Source organism: Pelophylax lessonae (genome assembly GCF_965119305.1).
Source record: "Pelophylax lessonae genome assembly, chromosome: 5".
Lineage (NCBI taxonomy): Eukaryota > Metazoa > Chordata > Amphibia > Anura > Ranidae > Pelophylax > Pelophylax lessonae.
Window position 1 is genome coordinate 192,224,352 of NC_138772.1, and position 15,358 is coordinate 192,239,709.

General features: G+C 45.6%; 1 protein-coding gene across 1 annotated transcript in view; it reads right to left on the reverse strand.

Moving 5' to 3' along the window:
- Positions 1-14,480, reverse strand: part of NT5C3A (5'-nucleotidase, cytosolic IIIA) — a 104,846-nt gene extending 90,366 nt beyond the window's left edge. Inside the window, exon 1 of the mRNA XM_082258168.1 lies at positions 14,230-14,480. Within this exon, the coding sequence (XP_082114294.1) occupies positions 14,230-14,367 (138 nt within the window). The 5' untranslated portion in view covers positions 14,368-14,480. The remainder of the gene's footprint in view (positions 1-14,229) is intronic.
- Between the last annotated feature and the right edge of the window lie 878 nt (positions 14,481-15,358).

Consider the following 15,358-nt stretch of genomic DNA (forward strand, 5'->3'; position numbering starts at 1 on the left):
TGTCATTTTTATAGTTTTTTTCTTTTTACTTGAAAAGTGGCGATCTGCGATTTTTAGCGGGACTGCGACATTGTGGCGGACAGATCGGACCCCTAATTGACATTTTTGACACTTTTGGGGACCAGTGACATTACTACAGTAATCAGTGCTAAAAATATGCACTGTTACTGTAATAATGACACTGGCAGGGAAGGGGTTAACATTGTGGGTGATCAAGGGGTTAAATGTGAGCCTGGGGAGGGATTATAACTGTGGGGGGCGTGGCTTGTGAAATGACCATAGAGACCTCACAGGAGCTCTGTGATCATTCCAGGGAGAAGACCGGTCAGCTATGTTTACAACAGCTGACCGTTCGCAGGTGTCAGGCGGCAATCAGAGACGCCTGCCCCGTGCATCGGCTTCCCCACTGCCGAGTGGGGGGTAGCTGCAGGCGCGCGACCGACGTAGGTCTACGACGGTTTGCACAGGGGGGCACCACTGCTGCAGTAAAAAGGCGGCGGGCGATCGGGATGGGGTTAGGTGACCTTTCAATGACATTACCGAAAATATGAAGCTCACAACACAGGAATCTTTATTCTCCAAGGCCTCATACACACCATTGCACACACATTTTAAAGTGGTTGTAAACCTCATGCATGAGATCTGAACAAAGACTATCCTTCTATAGTGTGTACTTGCCTCAATCCAGAGCACTAAGTGTCATTTTGGTCTGCTACTTTGTTATTCTGCTATAAGCATGAGTCGCGTCTGACCAGTCTTCCTGACACCAAGAGAAAAATGGTGACAGGCGGGGGAGCTTTAGCTCAGAGCCAGTGATTGACAGCCTCAGCTTTCATCCTTCTCACTGAGCTTTGCAGAGTGCAACTTCTGCTCTCTGTCCCCTTATTTCAGGCAGGTTAGACTTTAGCTTTATAAATTCTCCACTTTGAATGGATGTAGAAAAGACTGAAGATTAACAGGTACAACTTATGTAGAAGGATTTGTTTAATCTATGTGTATTACTGACCATTCAATTCACTGGATTTACAGTATGTAAGAGTTTACAACCACTTTAATGTGTGCATACTGAGCTAGAGCTGCACGATTCTGGCCAAAATGAGAATCACGATTTTTTAGCTTGGAATAAAGATCACGATTCTCTCACGATTCTCTGTGTAACAAAAAACTTGGGATAACTTTACTGTTACGTTTTTTTTTTTATTCATTAAAGTTTATTAATTGCGTTTGAAAGACTGCTGCGCAAATACAGTGTGACATAAAATATTACAACAATCGCCATTTTATTCTGTAGGGTCTCTATAAAAAATATATAAAATGTTTGGGGGTTCTAAGTACTTTTCTAGAAAAAAAAATGATTTTAAACTTGCAAGCAACAAGTGTCATAAAAAGGTCTAGTCTTTAACCACTTGCCGACCGCCGCACGACTATCTACGTCGGCGGTCAGCCCCTCACAGGCAAACTAACGTAGGGCTACGTTGTTTGCTTGTGAGGGTCTAGGGAGCGAGCGCGCGCCCCCCGGGGCGCGCTCCCGCTCCCGCGTGGTCACGGACCCCCCCGCGCGTGTGACCAGCGGACCCGATGTCCGCCGGTCACTCGGCGATCGGCGGGGGAGAGGGAGAATGTCAGGCAGCTTGTGTAAACAAACTGCCTGTCATTCTCCTCGCTGCAAAGACACTGATAAAACGGATCTGGTATGTAGATCCGTTGATCAGTGTCCTTACAGCTAGAGCCACAGCCAATCACAGTAGAAACCACGCCCCTAGGGACACACACAGCCCCTCCCTTCCAAATAAAGTTAACCCCTTCACTACCAGTGTATTTTTACAGTAACAGTGCATATGTATAGCACTGATTACTGTAGAAATGTCACTGGTAACCCCAAAAGTGTCAAAAATGTCAGTCAAGGGTCCGATCTGTCCGCCGCAATGTCGCAGTACCGCAAAAAAAAAATCGCAGATCGCCGCCATTACGCGTTAAAAAAAAAACAACAAAAATGACAAAAATCTTTCCCTTTGTTAGTAAACGCGATAACTTTTGCGCAAACCAATCAAAATACGCTTTTTGCGATTTTTTTTACCAAACATAGGTAGCATAAAATAAATTGGCCGAAAATTTTTAAAAATTTTGATTTTTACATTTTTTTTTGGGGGAATTTCATATAAAAAAATGTGAAAAATATTGCTATTTTTGCAAAATTGACGCTCTTTTTTTGTTTATAGCGCGTGATCAAAAAATCGCACAGGTGATCAAATACCACCAAAAGAAAGCTCTGTTTGTGGGAAAAAAAGGACGTCAAATTCGTTTAGGTACAGCGTCGCACGACCGCGCAATTGTGCGTTAAATTCACGCAGTGCCGAATCGCAAAATACCCCCTGGTCGGAATGGGGGTAAAATCTTCCGGGGCTTAAGTGGTTAAGAGGTTAAACTTCCTTTCTCCCTGGCAGAGGGAAGGAAAAGGTACAATGTAATCATTTTGTTTATAGTTACTGGGAGATGTAATGCTGATAGGCGTTTGCGGGAGGAAAAATACAATGTAATCATTTTGTTTATAGTTACTGGGAGTTTTCCACAGCTGTTTTCTCTGCTCCCTCAGCTATGCAAAGAATCGAGAATATGTCAGGTTTAGATCGTCAGGGGGGGTGAATCGAGATCGCGATTTTCATACGATTAATCGTGCAGCTCTATACTGAGCACTGCTGTGCACTGCAATGTGTTGTTAAAATAGATTGTTGTGCTTGCGGTCTTCCAGCTGTATGAAATTCCTATACACTACAGTATGTTGTGATGCATTACAGTGCATCCAAACATGCTACACAAAAATGCAACATGCTTATTTTTTGTTCCATCATGAACTGAAGCCACAGGATTTAAAGCCAACTGCCTTCTTCTTGCATTGGGCAACCCATAGGTGTCTGTAAGAGCCCATTCACACCATTGTTTGCAGTAAAGAGCAGAAAAGAACATTAGGGACCTATTCACACCTTTGTAGTTCAAAGTATGAAAATGCTCAACATCCAAAATCCCATGCATTTCAATGGTGACTGTTCACATATGCTGACAGCTAATGCGTCCAGGGCCAATAACTCGCAGGTTATCGCTGCAAACTGATCACATGCCAGTGTCTGCATTTAGCTGTGGGAAACAGCAGTCTTCCATAGCCTTCAAAAGGGCTGGGACCCCCCCAAATAATATACACCTATAAGCTCCTTTAAATCACTCTTCTTACATGTGAATGCGGCCTAAGGGCTCGTTCGTACTATGTGCGGAAACCTCTGTTTTTCTGCACTCGAAAAAACTCAGGTCTCTGCAAAGGCAAACGGGCAACAATTGTTTTCTAGGTGCCAGTGCACATCCCAACAGAGTAGAGTGCTCCGGAAAAATTTAGCATTTCTGTATATTTCTGCACTGGAGCGCTCCTGAAATATCCTATGTGCTGCAGCTTTGTGACATTTCAATAAAGTTGTAAGTAAAAAAAAAAAAAAGGTAAACAGTACCTTGCATTGTAAAAACATGGCAGCGTCCCCTCACCACCGGTACAGAATGGACACCAGCCTGCTCGGGTGAACTACTTGTTTTTCTGCACAGGCTGCAGTGAACGAGCCCTAAATGCTTTGATGTGAGGTAGTGCCATTCACAGCTGGTGACGGACACGTTGTGTGTCATGGGGCCACCGCGCTAATGTGTGTTGTGCCCATTCACATAAAATGTATCAATTTTGGTGCATGGCATTGCGGATTACCATTTATGCTGTGGCAAGTGTACACCTTTGCCCACTGCCTTTGTAGCTTAACGGAAATAGGGGGGGTAGGTATGTGTGTGTGTGTGTGTGTGTGTGTGTGTGTGTGTGTGTGTGTGTGTGTGTGTGTGTGTGTGTGTGTGTGTGTGTGTAAAACCGCAGCTCATCCACATGTTTTCACAGCCCCCAACCGCAAGGGTGAACAAGCCCGTTTGGACCCTAAGCTTGGTACTTTGTTGTGATCTTTGTGAATGAATAAAGTTGGCCATACACTATACTATATACAATCTCTGTAAATATTATTCAGATTTAGGAATGATTTACATAAAGAGGTCAAACCCAATCACTCCAAATATAAAACCTGTCAGACCTTTGAACTACATAGTCAATAGTATCATCTAAACAAAATTGTACAATCAGATTATTCAATGTATGGTAAATCTAGGTTAACATTACAAGCAGTAGAGAGATCAGTGATGCTTTGTTTAAGGCAAAACTAAAGTCTAAAATAAAAAAAACTCGAACACGTAAGCTCTTTGTTGCAGAAGAGACATGAAATGTCCCTTCTACAATAAAATAAACCTACCTGCCTGCTCATAGGCTTCTGTAGACAGTACACTGAGCTGCGCATGTGCAGGAGTGATGTAATGCTGCACTGGCCAATCAAGATTGTCAAAGCCTGGCACCCAGAAGACGCCGGGGACAGGATGCCAGCTCTGGTGAGGGACCACACACACACACACACACACGTCAGACCACTGAAGCAGAGGTACAGTAAGTATTTTGGGTAGGAGCTCCTTGACTGATTGTTAACCACTTACCGCATATCGACGTATATTTACGTAGGCAGACTTTGCGAGGGTATACCGGGGTGATGCCTCTAGCTAGAGGCATCATCCCGGTACCGTGGTTAACAGCCAACGGTCGGCTTTCCGTCGGTAATGACCGATGCGGCTCGGGAGCGTGGGAGGGGACGTCCCCCCCGCCCGCCGCCTTCCGTGACTTTGCTCGGGGCTCCCGTCCCACCGGGAGCCCTGAGCACCCAGCCGGCACGTCCGCCGGCTGGATGGAGTCCCGATCAAAGCCGGAAACGGCTTTGATCGGGTCTCCGATGACGTAACACGGAGGCGGCGTCCATGACGTCACTTCCGGCTTACTGTGCTGCAAAAAGCAGCAAATTTAAAAAACGGCTGTATGCAAAAACGCAGTTTTCGGCGTTTTGCATACAGGGAAGTGTAGTGGAGGGGTCTAGGGTCTTTTAGACCCTCGATCCATCCATAAAGAGTACCTGTCACTACATATTGGTGTCACAAGAGATGTTTACATTGCTTGTGACAGCAATAAAAGTGATCAGATTTTTTTTTTTTTAAAAAACCTAATTAAGTTAAAAAAAAAAATAATAAATAGGAAAAAAAAAAAATTTAGCCGCCCCCGTCACCGTTAGTTCGCGCACAAAAAAAAACGTATACGGAAGTCGAGCCGCAAATGAAATCGCTGTTCAAACCACACGTGAGGTATCGCCGCGATCGCCAGAGCGTGGGCAATAATTTAAAAAAAGAGCTTCACTCTAACTCTAAACTGGTAACCGTTAAATAAATTTAAAGCATCGCCTATTGAGATCTCTATTGACCGTAGTTTGTCGCCATCCCACAGGGGGGCGCAATTTTAAACCGTAACATGTTGGGTATCTATTTACTCGGCGTGACATCATCTTTCACAATATACAACAAAAATGGGCTAATTTTACTGTTTAGTATTTTTTAAATGCAGTGAAATGTGATTTTTCAAAATTTTTCAAAAAAAAGGCGTTTTAAAGACCGCTGCGCAAATACCGCATGACAAAAAATATTGCAATGACCGACAATTTATTCTCCAGAGTCTTTGCTAAAAATATATATATAATGTTTGGGGGTTCTAAGTAGTTTTCTAGTAGTTTCTAGGAAAAAATACTGGTTTTAACTTGTGAACAAAAAGTGTCCGAAATAGGGCTGGGGCTTAAGTGGTTAATAAACAGATTAAAGTCCATAGTCTTCACACAGGGGGACCCATTCATTAAAAAAGGTGATCATTAGCGTATAAAGCTTTAGCAAAAAAAACACAACATTTTCTGAGGGTTAAAAGCGGTATTAAACAACAATGTCATTTATTGTAGCCTACCAATACCAAAGACTGCATTTCTTTTCTTAGGATGTTTTTCCTTTACTTTCACCTGGTGATCCAGCCAGTAAGTCTGTCATTTTTAAACTTCCTTTAACAGACCAAGCCAAGACAAAGTATCAGTTAGGGCTCATTCACACAAGTTTTACGCTCTGACGACATTCGGAATCACTCTTTAGAGAGCATTTGAAAAGCAGTGAAGAGGAAATATTATCTCTTCACTGCCTGCTTTAACTCCTTGAACCCCACATTAGTTCACAGCAGTGGGGTGCTTCCACAGCAGCAGGGGGTGTAATTCCTGCCTTGGCATGTGGCACCCCCAGCCACAGCCTCGGCACATAAAGGAGGAAGCGTTTGAGGGTGATTAAAGCATTGTTTTACTGCCTCCCAATGGCTAGTATGCCAAACTCAAATTAATCACAGGTCACAGAAACATTATGGTTGCCCTAAAAGAGCTGGATGTGTGATGGGAGTCACTTTGGTTGGGGGGCCCATGGAACCCAGCTTATCTTAGAGAGGTTGGGAAATCTCTCTCTTAGCCCCTGGGCCTCTCTCATGTGTAAGTCACTCTGTGTCTATTAGGGACACAGGGTGACCAAGGAAATGACGGACAGGTACTTAAAGTGGAGTTCCACCCATTTTAGTAATTTAAGATCTATGTAATCCCCTTTAAAACTACTTTTACCAATGGAAAGTTTTTTTTTTTGCTAGTAAATACCTTATTTTCTTCTTTATTCATCCTCTCCTCACTTCCCGGTCTGGCCGCCGATCAGCGATTACGTCATTCTGCGATTCGCAGGGGGTGCTGGGATGTATCTCATGGCATGAAATCTTGCATTATTACACAGGAGTCCTAAGGTGTAGTGTTTGTATTGAGGCCGTGCTCTGCCCCACCTCCTCTCAGTGAGCGAGGGCTGAAAGCATTATATCCTCACTGAGCTGAGAGGAGGGTGGGCGGAGGCGGGGCAGAGCACCGCCTCAATCCCATACATACAGTACAACTCACTGAGAGGAGGCGGGGTGGAGGCGGGGCAGAGCACGACCTCAATACAAACACTACACCTTAGGACTCCTGTGTAATAATGCGAGATTTCATGCCATGAGATACATCCCAGCACCCCCTGCGAATCGCCGAATGACGTAATCGCTGATCGGCGGCCGGACCCGGAAGTGAGGAGAGGATGAATAAAGAAGAAAATAAGGTATTTACTAGCAAAAAAATAAAGTTTCCATTGGTAAAAGTAGTTTTAAAAGGGGATTACATAGATCTATGTAATCCAAGTTATTAAAAATGGGTGGGACTCCACTTTAATGGACACTAAGAATATGGTTTAGATTACTTCAAATGGGACAGTAATATTTATCAACCATAAATCTCAAGAAATATGTGAAGACTATTCATGGTCTGTTTGATTCTGAATATGTTTATTGAAAGTGCTAATCACGTTGGCCTCTGTTCCATGGTACAGGCCTAGCTGCCTATTGCCAATAAGAGACTGCTTCACACAGACTCAGAGCAGATGCTAATATCATCAGCTCAGCCACCTGTCTTCCACACATTGTTGATTATGCTGATTTACCCACCGATTGTCTACTGAAGGTTCTTTGTTTATATACTTAGGATAATGTGTAATGTATTTTGTTTTAGCCTTGTTGCAGTGTGGAGGTAATTAACATGTTAATTATAACATTGTCTAAATGTGTATTCCCATTTACCTATTGTTTCTGTCCAGATTTCTAGATAATTAGTTCAGGTCAATTATATTTCTGTACACAATTTCATCTGCATGGCATAATGTAATGTAATGAGTTTGTTCAATAAAAGGTTCCAGAACTTATACAAGCTTTTCTCGGCTAGTTTTGTATGGGGGCGGCTAGAATATCCGATATCTATGTTTAGACTGAAGTAAGCTGCATTCTGACGGAAGCCCACAAACGCAGTGTGGGTCACGCTTCCGTTACAGGATGGATTTGTATAACCATATAAATTTATCAAGGGCTTTTTTCTCAGAGAATAGGTGCAGGAACTCAACCATGCCCTCCCACTGCTGAACCGCATCGAACAGTTGGTGTGGCCAGATTGCACAGAAAAATAGTAGGAGGATCAGAAAGAGGCAATAAATACCAAGACTTCGGAGTTCAGGGGTGTCCTACGTACAGGGTGCAGAGTTCAGGGGTGTCCTACGTACAGGGTGCAGAGTTCAGGGGTGGCCTACGTACAGGGTGCAGAGTTCAGGGGTGGCCTACGTACAGGGTGCAGAGTTCAGGGGTGGCCTACGTACAGGGTGCAGAGTTCAGGGGTGGCCTACGTACAGGGTGCAGAGTTCAGGGGTGGCCTACGTACAGGGTGCAGAGTTCAGGGGTGGCCTACGTACAGGGTTTAGGGATGGCATATGTACAGGGTGCAGAGTTCAGGGGTGTCCTACGTACAGAGTTCAGGGGTGGCCTACGTACAGGGTGCAGAGTTTAGGGGTGGCCTACGTACAGGGTGCAGAGTTCAGGGGTGTCCTACGTACAGGGTTCAGGCTTCGGGGATGCGCTACATCAGGGCTTGAAAATTTGCTTTGAATCTAGGAGCCAACTAAAACAAGTTATGAGCCAGCTTGTGCATGATGATATGTAACATGTATTGCAATCAACGTTTTCATGTGTAGGCGCCCCAACGCATGCGTTTACCTTTGTACATGCGCATATGTGGGGATAGGGGGGGTTTTATGTGCTTGGGTGTAACTAACTTTTACAATTAAAAAGAACGTTTCAACTTAACAAAAAGTCCCCTATGTGATGATTTGTTTTTGGTGAGAGGTTCTCTTTAATGAGACATGCTCTACGTACAGGGGACAGAGCGTACAGAGTGCAGGGTTCAGGAGCGCGCTGCGTACACAGTGCAGGGTTCAGGAGCGCGCTGCGTACACAGTGCAGGGTTCAGGAGCGCGCTGCGTACACAGTGCAGGGTTCAGGAGCTCGCTATGCACAGTGTGACGAGTTCATCTCTCTTTCACAGGCTGTCCACATCTCACTTCCACCCCCTGCTTGGCTTTGACTTCTGCACTCTGCACACATCTCCCTTCACAGCCCTCATCTCTCTTCATTTGTGTTTAAAAGTGAGTGGAGAGCAGGGAGCAGAGGGCAATATCCATATGTGGCAGAACAGAGTTCTGTCACATTCTGGCGGAAAAAAGGCCTAATGACCACATAAAATGGCCTGGGGGCCAGATTTGGCCCACGGGCCTTGTGTTTGACATATGAACCTTAGAGTTTTGAGGCAAACCATTTACCACTAGCAGGGGTGCTTACAATAGTCAACTTGTATTCATTTATGTCAATTCTGTATCCCAAAAGGAAAAAAAAAAAAAAAAAAAAGCGATTCCTTCTAGAGAGCAACCTGCCATGGACCGGTTTTCAGAGGGCACTTTAACCCATAAAGCAAGCATCATCATGCTGCTACTGTGTACAATGTGTGCAGGTGCAGTGTGGCAATATTCACTGGAATGGGTCATGTTTGGCAAGCAGTACTGCCCACCAAATGCGATGAGGGGATCATTTTTTGCTGCAAAGCATTGCAACCGCGGCAACTCCTCAACCGCAAGTCTACATAAAGCCTTAGAGGATTGGGACAAACCATTTACCAGTCATAGGGGTGCTTACAATGATCAGCTTTTATTTATTCTTTTAAAACTTATATATCCCAAAAGGAAAAAAAATACATTTTTTCTGTACCTGCCTACAAAGTGTTAGCTGGAGTTCAAATTTAATTTGTTAGCCAAGTCCATCGAAGACCCCTTTCACACTTGTGCGATTTGGGACTGCAAAGTCGCATGACAAGTCGTTCTCCATGATTTCCAATGAGTACCGTTCATATCTGTACGCCTTCAAGTTGCAACAACTTCAAAGTAGTCCCTGCACTACTTTGGGCCAATTGAATGCGTTTTGAGGTCCAAAGACATAGGCATTGCTTTAAGTCCAGTCAAAATCGCAGTAAAATTGTGCGACTTTTCTGCTTTTCTACATCCACCCGGTCACTTTAATAGGGTGCGGAAGAGCCCCCCTGCCTACCGCTGCTGTTGTCAGGCTCTCCTGTGCCATAGGGGTGCTGAAGACTGCTGCCAAATGTATGGCTGGCTGCAGATAGAGGAGGAGAAGAAACAGCCGTTTTTCCCCTCCTCTATGATGAAGGAGGCCAGAAGGCACAAGGACGTTGTCACTTTCGGTTTGTTGTTTACAAGCTGTTACTGGCTTCTAAAGCATCTGATCAAACCGGTCTTGGTACAAGGGCAGAGGAGAGATGTGAGGTCTAATAAACCCCAGATCTCTCAGTAAAGAGTACCTGTCACTGCCAATGCTATCACAGGGGATTTGTTCATCTCTTGTGATAGCAATGAAGTTGAATTAAAAAAATAAATAAATAGATTGTGTAAAAAAAAAAAAAAAATTAAATAAAATAAAGGTCAAAATAATAATAAAAAAAAAGGGTTAACTGCTCGTTTTGCCCAGGGGTTGCAAGGAAAAAGACTCCCCCACGTCCAGTGGTAAAATGTTCCTGCCGTCCTCACGTCCAGAGCCAGTCTATGGGTGTGATGACATCAGGAACAGTCCATTCACGAGATTGCTAGCAGGACCTTCTCAACACAAATCCCACTCCCCCACCTTACATAATACCACAGTGCCCAGGGCAGCTTCCCCTCCTGCCCACCCCTTGTCACAGCCCTGGCAACAACTACTATTTTAAAATCCTCAACCACTCAAATTTCTGGAATAAGCACAAATCCTCCACCCCCCTCTTCTAGCACAAATTCCCCTCCCCCAATTCCTCATCCTAGCACAAACCCCCTCCCACAAATTTCCCCTGCTAACACAAATGTCCCCCAATCATCCCTGCTAGCACAAATTCCCCATCCCCAAAAAATGTTTTCCCCTCTACCCCCCCCCCCCCCCAAATCCCTGCTCATAGCACAAAGCCTCCCCCCACAAAAAAAAAAATCACCACACCTTGCACTCTCACCCCCCCCCCCAAATTTGCCCTCCTAGAACAATTCATACCCCCTACCGCCCCCCAAATTCTCCTTTCCCACCTTACATGATACCACAGTGACCATTTGTCCACCCCTTGTCGCAGCGCTGGCAACAACTACAATTTTAAAATCCTCAACCCCTCGAATTTCCCCACCAAGCACAACCCCCCCCCCCCCCCAAATCACCACACCTAGCAACCCCTCCCCCGTTTGCCCCTTCTAGAACAATTCCTACGGCCCCCCAAATTCCGGTTCTCAACAAAAATCCACCACCCTCACCTTACATGTAGGGTTGCCACCTCATCCCTTTAAGCCATGGCATATATTAATTACACAGGTTCTGTGACTGATTAAGGTGGTAATTGAACTCACTCAGGGTCCTTTCACACGAATGATCCGATGAGATCCACCTGTCAGTTTTTTAGGCGGATCTGATTGGATCCTCCATGCATCCCTATGGGGCAGCGGATGTCAGCGGTGATTTGCCCACTGACACCTGCATCCGATCCTGTCCGTGAAATCCGGATGGATGGAAACCCTATTTTCCATCTGTCCAGGGGATCGGATCGGATGAGAGCGTTTTATCCGATTCCCCATAGATAGCAGCGGGGCTCTGACACCTCACACAGTGCGGAGACGGAGCTGTCATCCGCCGGCTCAGCGGGGATCGGCAGGTCGATCCCCCGCTGAGCAGAGAATGGTCCCCACCGGACAGCGGACCGCGTGAAAGGACTCTTAGTGTCTTATGTGCATTATATTAGCCTCAGAACCTGTGTAATTAACCACTTAAGCCCCAGAAGGTTTTACCCCCTTCCTGACCAGGGCCTATTTTGCGATTCGGCACTGCGTGACTTTAACGGACAATTGCGCGGGCGTGCGACGCTGCACCTAAACGAATTTGACGTCCTTTTTTTCCCAGAGCTTTCTTTTGGTGGTATTTGATTACCTGTGCGATTTTTTGATCATGCGCTATAAACAAAAAAAGAGCGTAAATTTTGCAAAAATAATATTTTTCACATTTTTTTAACCACTTGCCTTCTGTGCACTTAAACACCCTTCCCATCCAGGCCAATTTTCAGCTTTCAGCGCTGTCACACTTTGAATGACAATTGCGCGGTCATGCTACACTGTACCCATTTGAAATTTTTATCATTTTTTTCACACAAACAGAGCTTTCTTTTGGTGGTATTTAATCATCTCTGGGTTTTTTATTTTTTACAAAAAAAAAAGAAAAAAGACAGAAAATTTTGAAAAAAAAAAAAAGTTTTTCTTATTTTCTGCGAGTAAATTTTGAAAATAAATTTTTCTCCTTCACTGATGTGCGCTGATGAGGCGGCACTGATGGGCACTGATAGGCTGCACTGATGGGCACTGATGAGGTGGCACTTATGGGCACTGATGAGGTGGCACTTATGGGCACTGATGAGGAGGTACTAATATGCCGCACTGATGAGCACTGATAGGCGGCACTGAGAGGCGGCACTGAGAGGCGGCACTGATGAGCACTGATAGGCGGCACTGCTGGGCACTGATAGGCAGCACTGAGAGGTGGCACTGCTGGGCACTGACAGGTGGCACTGCTGGGCACTGAGAGGCGGCACTGAGAGGCGGCACTGATGGGCACTGATAGGCGGCACTGATGGGCACTGGCGGATGGCACTGGACACCGACGGGTGGCACTGATGAGCGGCACTGATGGGCAGCACCATCAGTGCCCACACTCAGTGCCCATAGTGCTGCCAGTCAGTGCTCATCAGTGCCTAGATGAGCAGGCACTGATGGGCACTGACTAGCAGCACTATGGGCACTGATTGTGGGCATTGATGGGGGGCACTGATGGCGGGCACTGTGGGCACTGATGGGGGGGCACTGTGTGTGTGTTTTTTACCTTGTGTAATCAGGGCACTGGTGATCAGTGCCCTGATTACATGTCTCTGTGTCCCCGGCGGCTAACGGCTCCCCCTCCTTCCTCACACTGCAGGCTCCGTGTGAGGAAGGAGCGACGGCGATGAGAGATGATCTCATATGTTTACATATGAGATCATCGCTCATTGGACGGCCAGATCACGTGGTGAATGGCCGCTGTGATTGGCCATTCACCACGATCTGTGATCGGCCGTGTCCAAGGGACACGGCCGACACAGATTTTCCCCGCAGCGCGCTCGCGGGAGCGCGCTGGGGGCGTGTCACTGGGAGGCCGTTTAAAAACGGCCTCCCGAAAATTCGAGTCCGCGCTGCAGCCGTATATAGGCTGTAGCGCGGACGGGGGGTGGTTAAAGGAAATTCCCAAATAAAAAATGTAAAAAATCTAAATTTTTTAACATTTTTGGCCAATTTGTTCTCTGCTACATATGTTTGGTAAAAAAAAAAAAAAAAAAAAAAAATCGCAATAAGCGTATTTTGATTGGTTTGCGCAAAAGTTATTGCATTTACTAACTAAGGAAAAGATTTTTGCCATTTTTGTTGTTTTTTTTTTTTTTAACGAGTAATGGCGGCGATCTGCGTTTTTTTTTTTGCGGGACTGCGACATTGCGGCGGACAGATCGGACCCTTGACTGACATTTTTGGGGTTACCAGTGACATTACTACAGTAATCAGTGCTATACATATGCACTGTTACTGTAAAAATTACACTGGCAGGGAAGGGGTTAACTTTATTGGGGAAGGAGGGGTTAAGTGTGTCCCTAGGGGCGTGATTCTAACTGTGATTGGCTGTGGCTTTACATGTAACAGCACAGATCAACGGTCCTACATAGCAGGACCTTATGATCTGTGTTGTTACACAGGGGAGAATGACAGGCGGCTTTGTTTACACTAGCCGCCTGCCTTTCTCCCTTCACAGCGGACGATCGCGAGTGCCAGACGGACATCGGGTCCACTGGTCACACGCACGGAGGTGTCCGTGAACGAGCCAGGGCGGGAGGGCACCTCCAGGGGCGCACGCTCGCCCCCTATTGGCATCAAGAGCTAGTGACGTACCCATACATCACTTTGCCTGGCCGGGGCTGACCGCCGCAGTATATGTGCTTGCGGCGGTCGGCAACCGGTTAATATGTGTCCTGGATTAAAGGGATGAGGTGGCAACCCTACTTACATGATACCACAGTGCCCATGGCAGCCACGGCTCCTGCCAACCCCTTGTCACTGCCCTGGCAACAACTACTATTTTATTCTCCGGGGCCTCTGCCTGCTTTCAGAAAATATCGAACGTTTGGGAGAAATGTTCTAGCAAACGATGCAGCTTCTCCCACGTATATTGGAGGAGTCAGTGGTTAAGGATGACACTGTATGAGTGGCCAATACAATGAGAAAAGGTCCACTTACCATCTCTATGATCTTAGTCTTCCTCCCAGTCTTCTTCTTCACAGTGAAGATATACTGGGCCAGCACCACTCCGGCCACCACAGCACACATGCTGGCACTGGCCACTGCTCCAGCCTTTACTACAGACGACTTGTCCATGCTGACAGGTAGACCCCCCCGCAGTCACACTGAGTTCAGACTCATGAGGAGGTAGCTGGCCGGGATCTCAGTGACTTGACATGTCCGCCCATCACACTGCCGGCTCCTGCTCCTCCCCCTCCTCACAGGCACGGTCCTCGTGTGCCCGCTACAGCTGCCTGTTGTCATAGTAACCGGCGTGTGACACTGAATACAAAAGGGAGAATAGAGTTCAAAGAGTTGTGACCGTTTTTCTCTTTGTAGTAAAGATAATAGAACTCGTTCACTGCCTGTTTTATAACTGCCAGGGCACACACGAGCCAGAAGAGTTAGGAAGTTTCTAGGAAGGCAATGTAGGCAGCCATTTTGTTGTAGTCCACTGCAGAAGCTCCAGCAGTGAGGGCTCTTACAGGTGTTGGGGGGGGGGGGGGGGTTAGACTACAGACTGCATGCACAGTAAAGTGGAAGTGTCATCTAAATACACTGCTTAAAAAAATTAAAGGAAGACTTTTTAATCAGAGGATAGCATGGAGTCGATTAAACTCCTGGAATATTAATCTGGTCAGTTAAAGCGGTGTTCCAGCCTGACCCCCTCCCCCTCCAAATGTTAAAAGTCAGCAGCTACACATACTGTAGCTGCTGACTTTTAACCAGAGATGTATAGTAACGAAGTAGAACTACTTAAGTACTGTACTTAAGTACCAAAATGCGGTATCTGTACTTTCCTAGAGTAGATTTTTTTTCTCCTACTTCTACTTTTACTTCACTACATTTTTTCGATGATTTCGATACTTCTACTCAAGTATTTTTTTTTGTGCTGCATAGTTACTCGTTACTTTTAAAAAAATTACCACTGCCAGAACAGTAGATGGCAGGTTGCATAAAGCTCAAAAAAATGTGTATACTGTCATTTGTAAATCAGCGCATACGAAAATAAAGGCTGTGTATAATAAAAGCTGCTATACCAAATCTTTCCAATAAAAAGAAAATATGAAACAAACAAATAAATGGT